Below are 21,962 nucleotides of genomic sequence, written 5' to 3' on the forward strand. Positions count from 1 at the left end.
GGATCATTGTAAAGCTGGGGCAGTGAACAGATGGTGAACATGGCTTTTTTTTATGGCTTGATGCTGTTTTTTTTTATATCTATTTTAATTATTATATTTGTTAGTTATTGTCTTTTATTTTGTTATTTATCATCATTAACTGTTGTTATGCCCTTTTCTTTGACTTTTAGTACATCTTATTGCAGGCTTATATACAGATTTCGGGTCATTTATCCTAACGTGAACAATAATACAAACTGAGTTCACAAATTGGACCAACTTGCAAAACTACAGAGGACTTGTTGAACAGATGTGTTTTAAAGAAGCTCTAATGGCGCGTTTCCACTACAGCGCGGAGCACGGTTTAAGAGGGCTGTGACGTCAGCAGCCCGTCTTTGGTTGCGTTTCCACTTGGCCTAGTACCGGCCGGCGGGTCCTAATTCACAGTTTTTCTGGCCTCATAAAATCATGGGTCTAGGGCCAGAGACAACGAGGCTGAGTCGGGCTGAGTATGCTAAACTAGAGAGAGCATCGCTGGCAAGGGGGCTACAACTACAACAAGATGGACATATTTGACCGTGATTTAATTGTAATACACGTTTCAAAATGATGCCGAAGTAACAACATACTGATACCGGTTAGTAAAAACCATGAATTAATGCTTTGTCAAGTCTGCAGACAGACGGCAGGCGAAAAACCTTTTAAAATGCGTGTTTTCTAAATGGAGATTGGCTAAGCTAACGCAGTATATGCTCCGACCGTCCACACTCACAACAACGGCCTATACAGACATAAATAAAGCAGCGACTGTATTCTCCATGACACAGGCAGTCTGTGGTTTGTACTTGTTTAACTTTTGTCTAGTTTCTGAACATATATGAGGAGCTGTGAGCTCTGAGTGCTAACAGCTAACGGCTGTGTTGTTTTTCTGGGGTTCTCTGAAGATCACGTCACGGCTCCGCCTACACTGCGTTACTATAGATACTACCCCAGTTCCTAAACTGTAATGGAAATGCGCCATAAAGTGAGCCAGTCCTAACGAGGCCTAGCCATACCGAGCGAGGCTGTGTAGTGGAAACGCGCCATTAGAGACTAGTTGTGTTCCTGTTCTGTTTGGTACCAAATGACGAGCCAGGAAAGTGTAACTGTGATTTCATAATGTGTTCTTATTGTTGTGATGAAGTCCTAGTGTAAGTCGCTGGTTTAGAATAGACACATGCTATGTTTACTGGCAGGATAAAGGACTCCCTGATGCCTTTCAACACGTCTCATGAGGACATATTGTATAGTTTGCACACACTGGTTATACGTTCTGAGGCAAGAATATTCATGGCACTTGGACCATCGTTGGACTTCTTTAATAATGTTTCAGTCGCCCCAGAGAACCTCTCTTTGTCCTCGTAAATAGACTCCCTTGACTCCACTGTAAAAAGTGCTTTTAAGGTTTGCCAAATATGAACCCTATGTAACCAGATTGTCTCCTGGTTCAGTTATTAGACAGATCCAATGCGACATCATGTGTTCATTGATGGGTTTTTGATTCACTTGGTTGCACGTTCTCTCTGGGGTAAGAGGACATATTGTCTAATTTACAAACTCCACACTGGTTTCTCTCTGGAGTTCATCTCTTCCCTGTTATGTCCCCAGACTGACCCCTAAGAACGGCCACCAGCGGCCCGTGGTGGTGCTCCTGTGCGGGCCTCACCTGCAGGGGGCGCAGGGCGTCAGCTGTGGACGACACCTGGCCAACCACCAGGTGGAGACGGTCCTCTTCCTGCCAAACTGCCTCAAGATGCAGGAGTGTGTGAGCAGAGAGGTGACGCTGTACAGCCGGAGCAGCAGCCAGCAGGTGGCCAGCAGCAGAGGTGACACACACACACACACACACACACACACACACACACACACACACACACACACACACACACACACACACACACACGCATACATACATACATACATACATACATACATACATACATACATACATACACACACACACACACACAATGCAGGAGTGTGTGAGAAGTGACGCTGTACAGCAGGTGGCCAGCAGCAGAGGTGACACACACACACACACACACACACACTCACACTCACACTCACACTCACACTCCTTTACACCAGAGGCCTCAGAGATCTGAACTAATAACTTTCAATAAACATCCATTTAAGGGTTGAATCAAAACCCCTGCTGTCCTTAAACAGACCGTAATGAGACATTAGGATGAGTTTACAACGATTATAGTTGTTTACTGTTCATTTATTAATATTTTTTAACATTTATTAATTGTTTTAGGTCATTTCTGACGACAAAATCTCAAAGATTCTCAGTGTTTTGTGTTTTTATTGTGAAAAAGACCTGGTTTCTTTACCCCTGAACCACATATAATTTAGTTTTAAACAAAAGAAGACATTCGAGGAAGTCATTTGGTACACACACACACACTCACACACACTCCAACTCACACAAACTCCCACTCACACACACACACACACACACACACACACACACACACACACACACACACACACACACACACACACACTGAAGTGACACGGATGGAGCAGATCCTGATGGGTGTGTGGAATGTTTTTTAAATGTAGTCTTTAGATGTAAGAGCGGTTGGTCCATTTAAAGTCTCTCCAGGTAAACTTGGCCAGGAATCGCAGCAACACAGAGTTTAAACTATTACCATAGAAGAACTGATATGAGTAACATACAAATGATCAGATGAAACATGTGCAACCTTTACTCTCAACATTGTACACCTGGACCTGAGCAAGAGGCAGATACAAGTTTGGCATCATGACATTTCCCTAAACCAGTTGTGAATTCAATGCAAACGTCGCCCTCTAGTGGACGTACACCTCAACACATTGCAAATCCCTTTAGAAAGAACAAGTCTTTGTTATCTTTGGCTTATTAAACACAAGTAAGAACAACTTCAAAAGCAGACAAGCCGTGAGTAAATGAAAACACGTTCATGTCACACAAATAAAAGTGTTGAGGCAAGAATATTGCTGGCCCTTGGGGGGTGTTGGACTGCTTTAATGATGCTTTAGTCGCCATAGAGAACTTAAAGCGCCTCAAAATGTCTAACTGGCTGAACAGAGGAGAGGATTTACCTGCCAGGTGCTTTTCTTATGCTGCCTCCCCTTCAGCTCCGCCTACATCATGTCTCTTCTTTGCCTCCTCCACTCACATCTCCAATGGTTGGCAGCGTGAGGAAAGGTTAGGGAACAGGAAATAAACCATAGACAAATAAAAAGCACACCTCTCTTGTTCCTCGTCCTTTCTGTAAACTGTTGGGTCAGTGGCTTTTAAAGGTTTGCCAAATATTAGGCCTGCCATTGAAACAACCCTACTCTAAACAAAGTGTTTCCAGAATGTCTCCTGGTTCAGTTATTAGACAGATCCCATGCAACATCATGTATCAGGGTTGCCAACTCTCACGCATCTGGCGTGTGACACACGCTTTCACTCTCAATCTCACGCTCTCACGCTGCCCAAACTATTCTCACGCCAAAAGCAAGAATACCGAAGACTAGAAACGGTTTTGAAAACTTTTGTCACGTAGTGATCGTCTTCTCAATAGAACATCTTTGATAATGTCTTCTGGCCAATCAGAATCACGATAACGGCGTGGTGTTGTTGCAGGAAGTCCCGACGGAGAATACTTTTGCGGTAGTACATCTCTATACATCGATACAACATTACGTGTTGATTGAAATCAACACGTAATGAAATAAGACCCCACGGTTTGATGATTGATAGGTGTGTGGGCTGTCTTTCATTTTGACACACAGAACAATGGGGGCTATCCACCCTTATCCACAATGTAAAGTAATTCACACAGCCTCTTCCCTCTTCTCTCTGTGAGGAGCAGCAGGTTCAGCTTTCAGAACAAAGTAACAAAAAACTAAAATGGCATTCATTTTTTTTAAACATGTCGTGTAGTAATAGATTTATTTATTTTTCTTCTCAAGAGAGTACCAGAATGTATATTTTATGTTAGTATTTAAAAAAATCTCCTGGGGGAGAATCCCCCCAGACCCCCTGCAGGGGTTGGGTTTTCAGCAGGTCAACTCTTTCACCTGTGGGGAAATTGCAGGATTGGCTCCAGGTCGCCCTTTTTATTTACTACAAGACGAATGTGCCTTTTTATTTCATACAGTTCAATTTGGATTGAGAGAGGGAAATCATCTAAACCTCACGCGTGGCGTTTCACTGTCGGGGGGAGCGTGTATGTAATTACATTGCAAATACTGACTTGAGCCCCATCACTGTATGGGTTAGCCCTACCATGGATTACGCAACAAAAATACTCTGGAGCCGCAACTGCCGACCCGTATTGCGCATGCGCAGATCTAAAATCCAGTAGAAATGATAAAAAAGTAAAAGTCTGCTGCTTATTGTTCTACTTGGCCAAAATAGAGTCAAAGAGTATATGAGAGTGAGAGTGTGTTAATTAATATATTTGGCAGTTTGGAGTAAGTCTGTAGATTTGTTTGTGTGTGTGTTTCATGTATAGGCCTCTCACGATAATTAATTTTGTTGGATACATTTTCCCGGAAATTATTGCGATAAACGATAATATTGTCGGCACCGTTGTATGACCATTTTAGACCACTGACACAATGATAATATATAATAATAATTCAAGTACATCCTTTCAAACTGCTAGTCACATCCTCATGTAAATGGCAATTTATCGAGGTCAGAAAAGTTATCGAGTTCATTTTTATTTATCGTACGATAAGTCAATTAATTGTTTATCGCGACAGGCACACAATAAAACAGTGGAAACAAACATGTTTGACTTTCATTAGTGAATGAAACTGTGTGCCCTTTATAGTCTGTGTCCATTATTGTGTATTTGTATATATTGTATATATATCCTATATGCTAACACGATAGCAGTCATTTTGTGCGCATATGTGTAATTAAACCGAATGAAACCCATGATATCAAAATCTCACTCCAGCCAGGTACCCAAAGTTGGCAACCCTGATGTATTACTTGATACATATGCTGTATATACTGCTACTTAATAACGTGTGCACTATACTTCTGCTGTTGTAACACCGTGAATGTCCTCGTTACAGGACAAATAAATACATTCTGGCGTCTCTTTATCCTCTCCGTCAAAAAGTGTTTTCCAGAATGCCTCTTGGCTCAGTTATTAGACAGATCCTATACAACGACATAAGATAAGTCCTCGTTACAGTACAAATAAATACGTTCTGGCGTCTCTTTCCCTCTCCTCAGACCTGCCTCAGACCCCAGTGGATCTGGTCATAAACTGCCTGGACCACCATGAGAACCCCCTGCTGAGAGAGCAGTCCTGGTACCAGTCAGCCGCTCTCTGGGCCAATCAGAACCGAGCTCCGGTGCTGAGCATCGACCCGGCGGTGGGCACCGTGCCTCAGAGCGTGGAGGCAAAGTGGACCCTGTTCCTGGGCCTCCCTCTGGATGTGGAGCAGACGGAGAGCAAGGTCTACCTCTGTGACGTCGGCATCCCAAAGAGGGTGTTCCAGGAAGTGGGAATCAGCTACCACTCGCCCTTCGGATGCAAATTTGTCATTCCTCTGCACACGGCATAAAAATGTGCTCTGGAAAAACTGAAACGTTGACTTGAATTGAATGTTTGATGTCCACAGATGTGACATAACTGTATTAGGGTCCACTTAATAACTAACCTACTGCAGTTATGAGACATTTGTTGACATAATACATCAAATGAAAGTCAATGTTTTCCGAGCACATTGACATCACTTTGGTTTAAAGGTACCTCTAAATATATGTAGCAATAGCCTAAGAGCAACAACACCACATGATGGAAACTCCCGGGGTTTCGTTGCGTGCGGACCCTCTTGTTTTTGCAAAAGAAAGCGGCTTCCTGTCCGTCTCCGTGTTGTGATAAGGGCTCTGAGACGAGGTGGACATGTTTACAAAATGCTGACCACTGCGAGTCTGTCTGTGACCTCTGACCCTGAGACACACTTCCTGTTTCCTAATTCAGATTGTGATCCTGACCCCGTGACCTTTTGCACGACTGCCAACACAAACCCGACATCCATGTTTTGTTATTTTGATGTAATGCCATTTTGTACTCGCTTAAACGGGTGGTGTTGTGATGATGTAGCACGTTTTTCACTGAGAGGGGGGGGGATGTATATTTGTATTTATTTTTGGGACACGTCTCAGGAACAATGGTTTGACTTTATATTTGCATTTATGGCACATCTTTCTACTGAAATTAAAAGTGTTAGGGGGCTCGCCTGGGGATTAATCTTCAAAGTCTCGACGATTAAAACGTGTTTTTTTTTAAGCACACATTCCACGGAGCAACTTCATCTCTGGGGATTATAGCTAGTTCGTTGTGAAGAAACCTAATTATTTATCATTAAACATTTTCCTTTGACACATCAGAGAACCACTTTGTCTCTCGTGGTCATCTTGTGTTAAACCTCAGAGCAGAACACATTACTGATAAAGGGAGAAAGCCTTATCGTCAGTGGCAGCTACGCTCTTCTGAAATGACGCTGGTATCTTCTTTAAAAGCGTTTTGTTTTTTCAACCAGCAAAAATACAGCACTTCAATTTAAAACCTCAGAGTTGTGATTTTATAAATGTCTGATTGATAAGGAATACTTTACTTTAAAGAAGGCAGTGTTTTTGGTATGGAAAAGTAAATAACTTATCGATTTGGTATCAGCTTTTCACCTTGTGCTACTTTGAATGATTGAAAAACAAATCCCACGTACCGCACTCATTCATGAATTTTCCCTAAAACCTTTCTATTTAAAACACTTCTGCATTAACACTGACAGCTTGAGCTACTCTTCGGTGTGTGTGTGTTAAATAGAGAGAAACTGCATGTGTTTGTAAACTTTATTTGAAGAGTATACCAGTACATTGATGAGATTATACTCCATGATTTGTGTGAGTTTCATACCGTATCTTTACTTCAATTCGTCAAGACTTTTCCCAGTTGTTTAATGATCATTCAACGTGGAGATGTGCCAGTTAAAATAACGTTTTCTCTACAAATTCAAGGTGACACGGGGTGAACAATGTATATACAAGTTGTGGGTGAAGTATTAACGTTCGCACTCTGAGTATTATTGTAATGCTCTTCACCAATCAGCAGCCTCTGAATTGAGTTTAATGAAAGGGCTGAATTGTATATTTTGTGTAAAGTGGTGGCCTCGCATTTCTAGTATTTAGGGCTGTAAAAAAAGTCCCGTTGATATTCTGAGGAGATGCAGATGCTTCGATGACACTATATGCAGAGGAAAGAATAAAATAAATGCAAACACTATAAACTGTATGATCTGAGTCAAGGTTATTGAGACACTGTATTTAAGTATTTCCATTTAAAATGTGTATATAACTCCATTGAGTTAAAAGGGAACACTGTACTGTGCTTTTTCAGGAAGGTAAGTTAGATTGATGATATTTCTGATCGCCATTTGAAATGAAACAAACACAAAATAGACCTTGCCTTGAATACATTGCCTGGTAGTACCAGTGTAAGGTTTAATATACATTTTCATTACTTTCCTAATGTAACATGCATTCTGTAAACTATATAAATACATACATTTGTTGTGTTTTTTTTTTTTTTAATATGCAATGTAAGGAAAAAACGACTCGTAAAATCCAATGTCTTTACGACTTTTGAAAGAGTTACATGAGACATGATTTCTGATTATTCTTTGAATTGGTTCAGCAGCGAATAAAGTATTGTCTATAGTATAATGGTGCAAAAGTAGAATCATACACCTGGCACCTGGTTGTCATAGGGACCAGTGTGGTAAGACTTGTTAAAATATGTAAAATTATGTCGGTATCAATCACACAAATCCACTCTATCTTATACTGAAGATCCATCCATCAGTAACTAGTCCTCCATCAGTAACTAGTCCTCTATCAGTAACTAGTCCTCCATCAGTAACTAGTCCTCTATCAGTAACTAGTCCGCCCTCAGTAACTAGTCCATCAGTAACTAGTCCATCAGTAACTAGTCCTCCCTCAGTAAGTCCTCCAGTAACTAGTCCTCCCTCAGTAACTAGTCATCAGTCAGTAACTAGTCCTCCATCAGTAACTAGTCCTCAGTCAGTAACTAGTCCTCCATCAGTAACTAGTCCTCCATCAGTAACTAGTCCTATCAGTCACTATTCCTCAGTCAGTAACTAGTCCTGTATCAGTAACTAGTCCTCCATTAACCATCAGTAACTAGTCATCAGTCAGTAATTAGTCCTTGATCAGTAACTAGTCCATCAGTAACAAGTCCTCCCTCAGTAACTAGTCCTCCATCAGTAACTAGTCCTCCCTCAGTAACTAGTCCTCTATCAGTAACTAGTCCGCCCTCAGTAACTAGTCCTCCATCAGTAACTAGTCCTCCATCAGTAACTAGTCCTATATCAGTAACTAGTCCTCTATCAGTAACTAGTCCTCCATCAGTAACTAGTCCTCTATCAGTAACTAGTCCTCCATCAGTAACTAGTCCTCTATCAGTAACTAGTCCATCAGTAACTAGTCCTCCATCAGTAACTAGTCCATCAGTAACTAGTCCTCCCTCAGTAAGTCCTCCAGTAACTAGTCCTCCCTCAGTAACTAGTCATCAGTCAGTAACTAGTCCTCCATCAGTAACTAGTCCTCAGTCAGTAACTAGTCCTCCATCAGTAACTAGTCCTCCATCAGTAACTAGTCCTCTATCAGTCACTATTCCTCAGTCAGTAACTAGTCCTGTATCAGTAACTAGTCCTCCATTAACCATCAATAACTAGTCATCAGTCAGTAATTAGTCCTTGATCAGTAACTAGTCCATCAGTAACAAGTCCTCCCTCAGTAACTAGTCCTCCATCAGTAACTAGTCCCCCCTCAGTAACTAGTCCTCTATCAGTAACTAGTCCTCCATCAGTAACTAGTCCTCTATCAGTAACTAGTCCTCTATCAGTAACTAGTCCATCAGTAACTAGTCCTCCATCAGTAACTATTCCTCAGTCAGTAACTAGTCCTCCATCAGTAACTAGTCCTCAGTCAGTAACTAGTCCTCCATCAGTAACTAGTCCTCCATCAGTAACTAGTCCTCTATCAGTCACTATTCCTCAGTCAGTAACTAGTCCTGTATCAGTAACTAGTCCTCCATTAACCATCAATAACTAGTCATCAGTCAGTAATTAGTCCTTGATCAGTAACTAGTCCATCAGTAACAAGTCCTCCCTCAGTAACTAGTCCTCCATCAGTAACTAGTCCCCCCTCAGTAACTAGTCCTCTATCAGTAACTAGTCCTCCATCAGTAACTAGTCCTCTATCAGTAACTAGTCCTCTATCAGTAACTAGTCCATCAGTAACTAGTCCTCCATCAGTAACTATTCCTCAGTCAGTAACTAGTCCTCCATCAGTAACTATTCCTCAGTCAGTAACTAGTCCTCCATCAGTAACTAGTCCTTGATCAGTAACTAGTCCATCAGTAACTAGTCCTCCATTAACCATCAGTAACTAGTCATCAGTCAGTAATTAGTCCTTGATCAGTAACTAGTCCATCAGTAACTAGTCCTCCCTCAGTAACTAGTCCTGTATCAGTAACTAGTCCTCAGTTAATAACAAGTCCTCCCTCAGTAACTAGTCCTCCATCAGTAACTAGTCCTCCCTCAGTAACTAGTCCTCCATCAGTAACTAGTCCTCCCTCAGTAACTAGTCCTCCATCAGTAACTAGTCCTCCCTCAGTAACTAGTCCTCCATCAGTAACTAGTCCTCCCTCAGTAACTAGTCCTCCATCAGTAACTAGTCCTCCAACTAGTCATCCATCAGTAACTAGTCCTCCATCAGTAACTAGTCCTCCATCAGTAACTAGTCCTCCACCAGGTGACGCCTCACCTGTTGACCACGTGGTCGCGCTCACACACTGCTAGCCCCGTGGCTGTTCTACTCCCCTCTGCGCATGCGCGTCCCATTCACTGAGCGGATCCCATTTCCTCCAGCAGCAGCAGCAGGCCTCGTAGACTTCATACACACACACACACACACACGCTCACACACAGAGATAGATACACACACGTAAACATACACACATATGCAGCCGGAGTACGGACAGCAGTCAAAGCAAAGCCTCGTTTTGGGATCTTAAACCTGGATGCCCCCCCGGACAGGAGTCCTCCTCATGGGTGTGAATCGGTAGTTTTTCAGCAACATCTGGTCGCTTGTCCGTTTTATTTCGGGTGAGTTGAGCTCTGTTTTGTGTCGTTGTGTTGCTGTGGGGAAGCTCCATGATAGCTCACATTGTCCGGCTGTGTATTCCTGTATTTCTGTGGCCTTTACTCCATATCCACTAACGGCGTTTAACGGTTTTCCCTTTGAAAACGTCTAACGGTTTTTAACGGTTTTCCCTGGCAACCGTAGCTCTGCATGGTTGCTAACTAGCTGCGGTTAGCTTTAGCGGCTAGTTAACGTCCGATCCATTATCGGACACTGTTTATTTATGCTAGGTCGAAACAGATTTAACCCTTTATATATGTTCCCATGGTGCAGTATTTGTGTTTGACAGAAGACTAGGAATAACACACACAAACTAACGTTTTTGTGTTTCATGTTACATATCATTTGTGTTCTTGTTGGGGGCGATTTTGCGGATTTTCCCAAAAAAAACTCCGAGTCACCCACCCTCTTTCCTCTCCCCTGGTTCCATAGTCGGACAGCGTTGTGTCAGCTAACGCTTTGTGTTTTTTTTTTTACCTTGACCTTCTCCCTGTTTCCCTCAGTACTGTAGGGAAGCCCACTTATAAAGATGGGGGTCAGTAAAACACCATGAGCCATGCAGCGTTGTGTTAAAGGGGGGATGCGCCCTTTTGGATGTGTGGAAACTGTCTTTGAAATGACTACAGATTGACAGCTACTGTTGCTTTAAAATCAAAACCAAATGCGTAATAAACTAGTACCCATACTGTGGTTCGGCCCTTTGGTATTGTTTGGTATATTAGCAGATGAATAGCACTGAAGGATGCCTCCGTCCGATAATGGAGGCAGTGGGTTTAGCCTCCTCCGCGCTGTTTCAGAAGAGGTTCAGCCCCTTCAGAGGAAACACTGATCCCTATCTCTGCTCTGCCATTGTTTTCATACAACATGTCTGCCATTAGTGCATTCTTCAGCCTGTGTCTGAAGTGCAGTCACTGTATAGGACTGGAGAAGTGCTTTAACAGAGAGATATTGATAATTGGAGGTCATATTGATCATAATAGTGTTTCCCTTCCCACATGGAGGTGAGGTTCAGATACCATCCTGGTGGGTTTTTCTCAAGGACACTGTCAGGTTAACATGAAATGCAAAATAAATAAATGGTGTTGTTGGTGTTTCCTGAGCAGCATGCCGTCCCTGCAGCCTTCAGATAGATGGAGAGATATAGAGATATAGATAGATAGAGAGATAGATGGATGGATAGATAGATAGATAGATACTTTATTGATCCCAATTTGGGAAATTCTTTCGTCGCAGAAGTATGTTAAGACTTCATAAAACAATACAATACTTTAAAGTAAGTAAGTAAATCAGATTTTTAACCCACATTTGTCTTCAGAATGGCACTTTTTTTCTTGGTTATGGTCTAAAAAACAACAATAAGTCAAAGTAGGTGTCGATTGTTTGTTTTTTATTTTGATACACACCTATGTTAGCTGTCGTGCTGGTAACAGTGAGTGTAATGTGCCGAGGGAGGTGGATCTTCTAATAAAGATATCCCAGATATTTGCAATGAGCTGTTGGGGCTTTGTTATCCCCAGAGGAACCTGGGGAGCCAGACTGCAACGTGTTAGCATCCATATGCTGCGTCTGTAAGGCTAACGTGCTAACGCTGTGTCAGGATGAACAGCACAGAGCCTCAGGGTTCAAGCTGGGAGTCGTTGGGACGAATGCTTTTTGGTGCAAGAATAGAAGCAATTTTAAGATTATATAACTTTATTATCCAATGCCTTACATAACAAGGACATTTTCTTTGTTAAACAGACAGCAAGGGGAATCTACATTTAGAGATCAGTGTTTCCCACAAATAGAATCAATTTCTGTGGGAAACACTGGAGATGTTACGATACAGGAAAATAAAACAATTCTGTTGAAAACCCTCAATACCTCAGTCAAAACAAATATGTATCTTGTTTTATAAGAAGCTTAGAGCTATTTTTGAAAAGTTGATCCATACCACTTCAATATTAATATCACATTGCTTTGAAAACGTCCTTTTTTTTAATACGCTTTATTGAAAACATCCCTTTTAAGTGTGTATTCAACCTGCTTGCCACACTGAACACATTATGATAATGTCATCATTTACCTTTGCCTAACAACACTTTCTTTAATGAAGCTTGAGAGCGTCATTATGCAACAGGGAAGATATAGTATGAGGTGATACTGTGGCGCTGATCTTGTTTATAAGATATATCAATTATCTGAGAACATGACGCTCGTAAACAAGATGTCTCCGCGGACGTAAACAACGTGACGTCGGAGCTCCGTAAAAACAAAGCTGTCTCTGCCGTCTGACGCTCTGTTTGATACTCATATTTCTGGAGTAATTATACTGTTTTTGAGGAACAGAAATGTTCTTTTCTGGCATCACTTTAACATTTTACAGGGAAAATCTGCATTTTGGTTAGAGGGCACAGCGCTCCTGTTACCCGGTGCAGACAAAACCCTGCAACTTAATGCTACCTCTGATAGCGTTAGCTGCTAGCTTGGATATTAGTCCAGCAGGAATGTGGTAACTATAGCGCTCGTCCTGCTGAGTTTAACCCAGCTTTGTTCAGAAATCCTTTATTAGTTATTTTCACAATGTAGTATTATCAGGAAGAAATGACAAATCCATAGTTCAGCACGTCCTTTTTACATTTAACAAGTCAGCGCTCTGTAATGTCGATAATCTAGTGTCTAGATCAGCGGTTCAACCTTTTTCCACTCAGGCCCACTTAAGAATCTGTTCGCGGCCCACATTCAAACAATATGGAGGCTAAATAAAGCTCTGATTGGTCAATTCAGAACATGTGACACGTTGTTAATCCAGGAGTACGGCTGTCAAGGCTTGTAATGACATAATGACTATAATGCCAAGGAGGATCAAGAAAGAGAAAAGAAAGGAGGTTCAAATAAAAAGAAAATCTTAATAATGAAAATGGTCCCACACAAATCATAATGTTTTGCTAATTATTTGGCGGCCCACTTGCAATGCCTTGGGCCCACAGGTTGGGAACCGCTGGTCGAGATAATTCATTTGTTATCAGAATATCTGGGGACATTCCCTTTGTGCACACTGTGTGTAAAGCTGCGTGACTCAGCTCTGTTTTAGTCCTGAGACGTTCAGCTCTCCATCTGTGGAATCAGACTGATCCCTCAGAAGAGCCACAGATTCCATCTTCCTCCTCACTCAGTCCTTCTCTGTGGATCTCTCTCTGACTGAGGGCTGATGGAGGTCACATGACTGCAGCTTCATGTCGGCTCTCTTCTTCTTAGCATTGACTTATGATCAAGAGTCTATCGTTTTCCCATCCACTTTAGATCGAACCACTTCCACATTAATGTAGCTCTGTGTGGAAGCATCATGGTCGTATAAAGAGAGCGTCCCCATGTTAACAACGCTGAAGTAATATCACGTCTATAGCCTGGGGAAATAAACAATATGTGTTCGTCAGTCAGTTCAGCGTCAGAGCCTCAGGCTGTCAGTTCATCACAACACCAGAATCTGAAGCGACAGTCGCACGTCTTGTACTTGAGTAAAAGTAGAAGTACTCAGGTCTTGTACTTGAGTAAAAGTAGAAGTACTCAGATCTTGTACCTGAGTAAAAGTAGAAGTACTCAGATCTTGTACTTGAGTAAAAGTAGAAGTACTCAGATCTTGTACTTGAGTAAAAGTAGAAGTACTCAGATCTTGTTCTTGAGTAAAAGTAGAAGTACTCAGATCTTGTACTTGAGTAAAAGTAGAAGTACTTAGATCTTGTACTTGAGTAAAAGTAGAAGTACTCAGATCTTGTACTTGAGTAAAAGTAGAAGTACTCAGATCTTGTACTTGAGTAAAAGTAGAAGTACTCAGATCTTGTACTTGAGTAAAAGTAGAAGTACCAGAGTGTAGGAATACTCTGTTACAGTAAAAGTCCTGCATTCAAAATGTTACTCAAGTAAAAGTAGAAAAGTATTATCATCAAAATATAGTTAAAGTACCAAAAGTAAAAGTATTTATTGTTTAGATTGGTCCACTGACCCTCTCTCTGCACATGTGATGTCCAAAGGCCTGCTGACCCGGACACAATGACCCCCTTCAGCCCCCCCCCCTCTCCACTGACTCTTTAATCAGTGATAACACAGGAGGGATTTATGGAGCAGAGCTCAACAGAACACTGACACTCCAGCAACAGCACAGATGGTGCAAGACATCCTCAGCAGGATGCAACACTCTGGCAGGCATTCAATATCACTCTGGAGATGCATTCAATGTCACTCTGGAGATGCATTCAATATCACTCTGGAGATGCATTCAATGTCACTCTGGAGATGCATTCAATGTCACTCTGGAGATGCATTCAATATCACTCTGGAGATGCATTCAATGTCACTCTGGAGATGCATTCAATGTCACTCTGGCAGGCATTCAATGTCACTCTGGAGATGCATTCAATGTCACTCTGGAGATGCATTCAATGTCACTCTGGAGATGCATTCAATGTCACTCTGGAGATGCATTCAATGTCCCTCTGGAGATGCATTCAATGTCACTCTGGAGATGCATTCAATGTCCCTCTGGAGATGCATTCAATGTCCCTCTGGAGATGCATTCAATGTCACTCTGGAGATGCATTCAATGTCACTCTGGAGATGCATTCAATGTCACTCTGGAGATGCATTCAATGTCACTCTGGAGATGCATTCAATGTCCCTCTGGAGATGCATTCAATGTCACTCTGGAGATGCATTCAATGTCCCCTACTCCATGGCTGTCTGCATATCAGCAGCCTGGTAAAGGCAAGGCACGTTTATTTATATAGCACATTTCAACACAAGGCAATTCAAAGTGCTTTACAGAAATGAAAGACATTAAGAAACATATTATAAACAAAGATGCAAGGCTGTTATCATCATTAGTAGCTACAGAGTTATGTCAATGAAAATCTGAGGGCACAGGCTCCTCCAACAGAGCAACACAATAACACAGATACTAGTGCAAGTAAATACAATAAAATATAATATAATAGAAATAGTGCAGAATAGTCTAGATAATATAGTAAAACATGAATGAACAGGTACATGAATAAAAGTGCCAGTGCAGTGTGAGATGTGAATAGTCTAAAAGAAAGGTCTTCTTGCTGGATGTAAGAGTAGTCCGAGTCACAGCGGACCTGCAGGTTTCTGGGAGTTTGATCCAGATATTTGGAAATACCCCGAACAACATTCTCACATTCCTCTAGCTCTAGTCTTATAGTTATGTTTTCTGTTTTCTGTTTTCACTTTTCTAACCTTTTTATATTCCTTTCATCCTTCTCTTTCATCCATTTTGCATCCCAGACAACACATGTTCCTGTTCTACTGTTACCTGAACGCATCGGGGTAAAGTGTGATAGAGGAGTGGAGCTCTTTTTAGGGTCAAGATTCAAATCATATCAAGTCTTGATGAATATGGTTACGTATATCAGGATCTACTCTAGTCCACTGTGCGCTGAAATGCAGTGGTGTATATAAACGTTTTTTTATTTCTTAAAAGTTTATCAACTGATTGCAATAATGTATAAGAGCACAAAGACAAGAGGTCAACTTTATCCCTGCTAAACTTGACAAATAACAATTTATTACTTAAAAGATATTACAAATTCTTATCGACTTTAAGAATTTCAAGTTTGTGTGGTGCAAAAAAAAGCTCCTTATTGCACGGATAAAATAGGCCAAGCTATCCTACTTTGTATTTCATGGAAACTTGCCTAACTCAAAAATAGTTTGTACCCAAAAGTGGTACTCTGTTGTGTGAGAGTCCTTCAGTAACAATGCATATCTTATTTCGTGGGAAAAATATGTTTAAAAGTGATTTGATAAAGAGTTGTATTCCTACATGACTCGACTCTTCCCCGCCCTCTGTGCGTAAGTCACGAGTCCAAACAGTCGTAATGTATTTTACCGTGTGATAACATGTGTGCACACATCGTGAGTTCTGCAGGTTTATTGCAAACATTGCGAGATGCAAATTAGAGAGCGGCTCCACGGTCCGCTTGTTTAGGAAGCGTGATAGAAAGTGAAACTGGCAGCAGATGTGCACCTGCTCTTCTTCCTCTTTTCAGACATGCAGAGACACATCAGGTGTTTCCCTTCAGAGCTGAGAGCAGATAGCTCATTGGCTCTCAAACCAGACCGTCTTTGTGATGCAGAGACGTATCACTGACACATATCACAGGGACCAGACTATTCAAGGCTTTTATTGTCATTTGTACATAGCTACAGTGTATTATAATTCAGTACAACTTTGCTTGTTAGCTGTTTTTTTATCGCTAAATGTCTACATTTTTTGAAAATAGTACAAAAATCTTCATCCCATATTCTCAAAGTCCAAGGTCATATCATTAACGGTCTTATTTTGTCAGTTAAAACCTAAAATACTCACTTAAATATGAACTATAATGGGAAAAAAACACAAGTACCCATATTTGATAGCAAAGAAAACGCATTTTGGCCATTTTGCAAAACACAACTCATTTTCAGATAACCCCCCCCCCCCCCCCCCCCCCCCCCCCGTTCCATGTTACCTGCAGCTCAAATGTTTGACTCTCCACAGAACGATTCTCTACCCGAGGCGATAATGTAGAGACGCCATTGTGAAGAATTCCTCGGCTCCAGGTCACAAATCGACCAACACTAGCAAGTCTCCATCTTTATTATGGGTCCTCGTCACTCACTAAATCCCCCCCCAGCTTTATTCCCAGACCCACCATGGAGTATCCAGCACGATGCAATGACAGGGAGGCAGCAGACTCTTTCTGGGTTGTATGGGACCAGATTTAAATAAATGAGCATAAGGAGACACATTCAGCCGAGGGAGAAGCAGAGGAGATATTAACTTACATGCACTTATGAGTAGTCGAATAATACTTGGATTAAAAGGTGAAATGATTGGTTGACAACATTCTAGCAATTTTACTGTTGTAGTTTCTGGATGATATGGAAAAGTATTTTTGCTTCAGACTATTTCCCCCTTACTGTTATCTAAAATATTTCATTTTGACATGGACTGAAGTAGGGCTGTGCGATTATGGCAAAAATCATAATCACGATTATTTGGGTCAATAATTGATATCACGATTATTAAATACGATTATTCATTGACTTTGAAAACATCCATTTATTGAACTTTAAAACAAATACAAATAATAATTTGAACAGTATCTTTTTAACTGTTGATTACCCTGAACGTATAATTCAACTGAAAAACCAATACAAAAATAAATTAAATGATACATTTATATTTACATTTAAATAAATAATATCAAAATAATAAATACCAATAAACAAGATCAACAAATATTTTGGAGCGCACTTCAACAAGCTACTAAACATATGTAAATATGATAAATACAAATACATTAGAGTAAAATTAATTAGATCAAATATATCACAACCAAGCAAAGCAAAATAATCGTTTTTTACGATTATGTTGTTTTCGTAATTGTGGCAGGCCAAAATCGTAATTGCAATTAAAATACGATTAATTGCACAGCCCTAGACTGAAGTTCTGTGGTCCAGCAGGAAGTGGACCGTACCAAAGACTATGGAAGTCCGTCATATTCAGGCCTGTACGGGGGGATCAAAGAGGAAGTGGTTGGTGGCTCGTTCTCCATGTACTTTACTATGAACCTCCTTAAAGCGGAATCGATGATGATGATGATGATTCTAATGAATCTCAGCAGGGAGGCATGCTTCCTCTTTTCTCCGAGAGAAGCTTTGTGAAAGTGACTCATCGGATGCACTTCAAAGATGCTCATACATGCTTTAATGATGTCACAGAGTGCGACAGTGTTAAATGACCTACATTAGCTCTTCTATAAAACACGCTTCTTCTGTCAAAGGAAGGAATGGACCTGATCTTCCCTTTGTGTGAAACTCCCCTCAGGCCATCTTTTTTTAATAAAAGCAAACATTTTCTTCCTGTTGTTTTGGATTGAGAGATTAAACCGTGTGGGGTAGATGTTTTTGTTGACCTACATCTGGGCTGGCTTCCTCCTGTAACCCAGCTGATGAGCGCCATGACTTACAGAGGAAGGATCTATGGATGTGTATGGAGGACGTATAAATAGATACAGGATGATGGATTAGGAGAGAGGCAGATGGATCATTCTTTAGCCCTTATCTTTTACCATTTCATCATACACGGAAATCCTAGAGGGATGTCATCATGGCATTTCAGTCACCGTCAGCATGTCTACCCTTCAGGGAAATGGTCCATGTGTTGTTGTGTTGCACACTCTGAATAAGGGTTATTGTCTGGTTCCTTCTGATGTATGTGAAGAAGCACCCATTGACCTAAGTACCCAGGAACAGCATCAGTATTTAAAGGAGGGCTAAATAATGTATATCAATACGGTATATATCGTGCATTAATGACCTGGCTTCTCTGCGATGACTGTTTTGTTAGGTCTAATACAGTTTCCCCCGATAATAATATCATATAACAGCAGTATTAATCTAGCTAAGTCACACTGTCTCGTATTCCGTTTTGGCTTTTTAGTTTAGTTTTTGTAGTCATCTGGCTCATTAGCTCAACTTCCAATCTAAAACCATTGTTACATTGATTTATTTTGTATATGTAGATGAGCTTTTGCATGCCTTAGTACTGACTTGCAACATTGTTTTAAATGTACTGGCATGGATTTATGGCCATAAGGAAATAAACCAGTATGTAATGGGCTACAATACAAAATGTCATGTTTCTGTGGAGTGAGAACACAGCATCAAAACTATATAAACATACAGTAACATCTCCATCCAAACCGATACCTTGACATACACCGTGTACTTGTTGTTTCATGCTCTCAGTATATAAGGTTTTAAGTTCCTCTACTTAGTGCTGGTTGTGTAAAATCCACATGGGTTTCCACCCGAGCCAGGGTCTCCCGCCGGAGATTGTTCAGGCGAGGTGGTAACCAACCAGAAACCAATACATCTTATTCCATTCATAATTCAGTGGGAGTGGATCGCCACGCTCTTTAGGCTCTGCTCCTTAGAGTATTCGAGTCCTCGCATCCAGTTCTGCCTTTTCAACATGAACTGTGCTCGCCCAATTCTTGGATCCTTCCTACTAGAGAAGGTGTCAGTCAATGGAGGAAACAAGATTACCAAAGCAGTGATTTTGCATTGCTTTCCCATTGACTTTCATTTATTTTCTCTCACTCATTGACAATTACGTTCACACTTCCACTCATTCTAGTCTATTACTCCAATGTATGCACTAGGGATGCTCCGATCGATCGGCCGCCGATCATCCCTAGCATGCACCCATGTTCAGGCATTCACACCCATAGTGGTGCATTGATGTGTGTGTGTAGGCCAGACAGGAAGTTAGCATGGCAAAGGCTCCCTCGACAAAAAGCAATGCTCTTTTTCCATTGGATTTTGGAATATTGTGGAAAATAACATCTTTGGAAAACACTTATGATATTTACACATTATTATCCCAGCATATTAAATACACTGAATTATCGAAGTGTAAATGCAATCACCAGAAGTAAAAAGCTAACGTGATGCTATAAAGGAGCTACGTTACAGACACATGGCTGCGCATCACCACCGCTAAGCTAAAGGCGGCTAATAGTCGACGTGATGAAGTTTGGTAATCTCGTTTTGTTATCTGGCCCCACAGTTTGCATTTATAACTTTTCTTGAAGATTGAAGTGTGTAACTGTAGTCAACGTTAATGATAAACATGTGTGTTATGCAGATGATGGTGTGTCTCTGTGAAAAGCCTTTTTATTTCCCTGAAGATAAATGAACTGAGAATAGGGCGGTGCAGTTTAGTCACAGATGCATCACGTGTCTTTTTAGTTTTTGTCAATAACTGTTTTTGTATGCTTATTTCGGACATTCAGCAGCGGGGTAATTACTGAAAACATATTCAAAAATTGTTGAATTTGAGACAAGGGAACCCGGATGTCAAAGTTAACTGCATTGTCAATCTCAGTTTGTGTGTACAGACAAGAGATCGAAATACCCCCACAATCCAGAATACAAATATATATAAAAATATGTATATCCTATATATACACAATCAACAGACACATGTATACATATGCACACATTAAGACATACATAAAAGCACAACAATCAATATATTTATTAGGTGGTCACACACACACACACACACACACACACACACACACACACACACACACACACACACACACACACACAGATCATTTCTTCTCATGTTGTGGCCGCTGGGTAGACCACGGGGTCAGCTTTATCGGAGTATTTACCCGTCTCAAGTTTCTGCAAATCTCTGTCTTGAGTCTCCGGGGAGCGTAAAGAATGTTCCAACCATCAACCCCTCCCCGCATGCTGTTGTAATGTTTCAGCATTAACCTCATTGTGTAGAGTCAGAGTCAGCGTTTTCATAAATATTAGGTTGTAGGTTATTTTCACGCTTGTTGCCAAGTACACTTCCTGCATTGAGCTTAACCAGAAGAGGGTCTATTGTTAGCCATGGAGCCACTGCATGGTGTCACTGTGGTGTTTTACAGTCATGAAGCACCACGCTTTCATATGCTTGTACCCAGGAACAGCATCAGTATTTCAAGTAGGGCTAAATAATTTAGATATTTTCTATCACGATCACAATACGGTTGATATCATGTAATAATGACCTAGCTTCTCTGCAATGACTGTTTGGTTCTGTCAGTCTATTACAGTTTCCCCCGATAATAATGAAGCACAGTTATATACCAGCAGTATTCATCTAGCTATATCACACTTAGGGCTGCACGATATTGGAAAAAACTGACATTGCGATATTTTCTTCCCCTGCGATATATATATTGCGATATGAAAAAATACAGGAATTGAAGAAAATACCGTTTTTTTTGTCCGCAAACCATCCTTTCTTGAACTTTAATGCTATACAATTGGTATTGTTTTAACAATATTTGACCGGATGAAGGATTTTAGTCACGGACTTCTGGATCTTAAGTTATCAGAGCAACAAGCTGAGCTAGCTGAGCTTTTGCATGCATGGCTTGCTGCATTTTTTAGATATACCGGTACGGGTATAAGGAAATAAACCAGTATGTTATGGGCTACAATAAAAAAAATCATGTTTCTTTGAAGTAAACAACTATAACAATGTCATTTTAAAACATCTCCATCCAAACTGATACCTTTAAATAAACCATCATGCTAACCCCAGTATATATAAGGTTTAAAGGTTTCCTCTACTTAGTGCTGGTTGCGTAAAATCAACCAGGCTTTCATATGCTTGTGTAAAGCAGACCATTTTATAAGCTTGTGGCTGTTTATCTATTTGCATTTAATCCTGTGTCGTGCTGTGTCTCTGTAATACGTAATGCAGGTCAGGATGTTTGCTCAGGTGACCTTTGTGTGTCTGCTTCCTCCTGCTGTTTCTCCACATGTTGTATAAAGGAATATATCATTAAATAGTGCTGAAAGAATTAAGCTGATCAGAAAGAAATGAGCCATGGGAAGATGTGACCTTGGGCTCTTAGATGTTGCAACAGGTAATGAAAGCTACTGACCCAGAATCAGCACTTTAGTAACAGCTGAAATAGAGGGGTTTGAGGCTAGAATGGGGGATCTGTTTGAGCAAAACACTTCAGAGACATGTTCTCTATACATCTGAGACCTATAATATGCCTACAAATAATACAACAGGAGACCTTTAAGTCCAGATGTACTCTCACAGACTTCTCTTTGAGGCAGGGGGGGTCCAAACCTTTTTCACGAGGGCCAA

The 21,962-nt window shown here is 40.9% G+C and overlaps 2 protein-coding genes across 3 annotated transcripts in view; both read left to right on the forward strand.

The window, feature by feature from the left end:
• The window catches only part of LOC117477340 (enhancer of mRNA-decapping protein 3-like), a 46,036-nt gene extending 38,739 nt beyond the window's left edge, over nucleotides 1-7,297 (forward strand). For both annotated transcript variants that reach the window (XM_034124022.1, XM_034124023.1), the window contains exons 6-7: nucleotides 1,627-1,844; nucleotides 5,252-7,297. In XM_034124022.1, the coding sequence (XP_033979913.1) occupies nucleotides 1,627-1,844; nucleotides 5,252-5,586 (553 nt within the window). In that variant the 3' untranslated portion in view covers nucleotides 5,587-7,297. The remainder of the gene's footprint in view (nucleotides 1-1,626; nucleotides 1,845-5,251) is intronic.
• Nucleotides 7,298-9,995: 2,698 nt separating this feature from the next.
• The window catches only part of LOC117477341 (tyrosine-protein kinase CSK), a 69,971-nt gene continuing 58,004 nt past the window's right edge, over nucleotides 9,996-21,962 (forward strand). Inside the window, exon 1 of the mRNA XM_034124024.1 lies at nucleotides 9,996-10,212. The gene's annotated coding sequence lies outside the window, so the exon portion shown is untranslated. The remainder of the gene's footprint in view (nucleotides 10,213-21,962) is intronic.

The sequence above is a fragment of the Trematomus bernacchii genome, unplaced genomic scaffold (genome assembly GCF_902827165.1).
Source record: "Trematomus bernacchii unplaced genomic scaffold, fTreBer1.1, whole genome shotgun sequence".
In the NCBI taxonomy this organism is placed as follows: domain Eukaryota; kingdom Metazoa; phylum Chordata; class Actinopteri; order Perciformes; family Nototheniidae; genus Trematomus; species Trematomus bernacchii.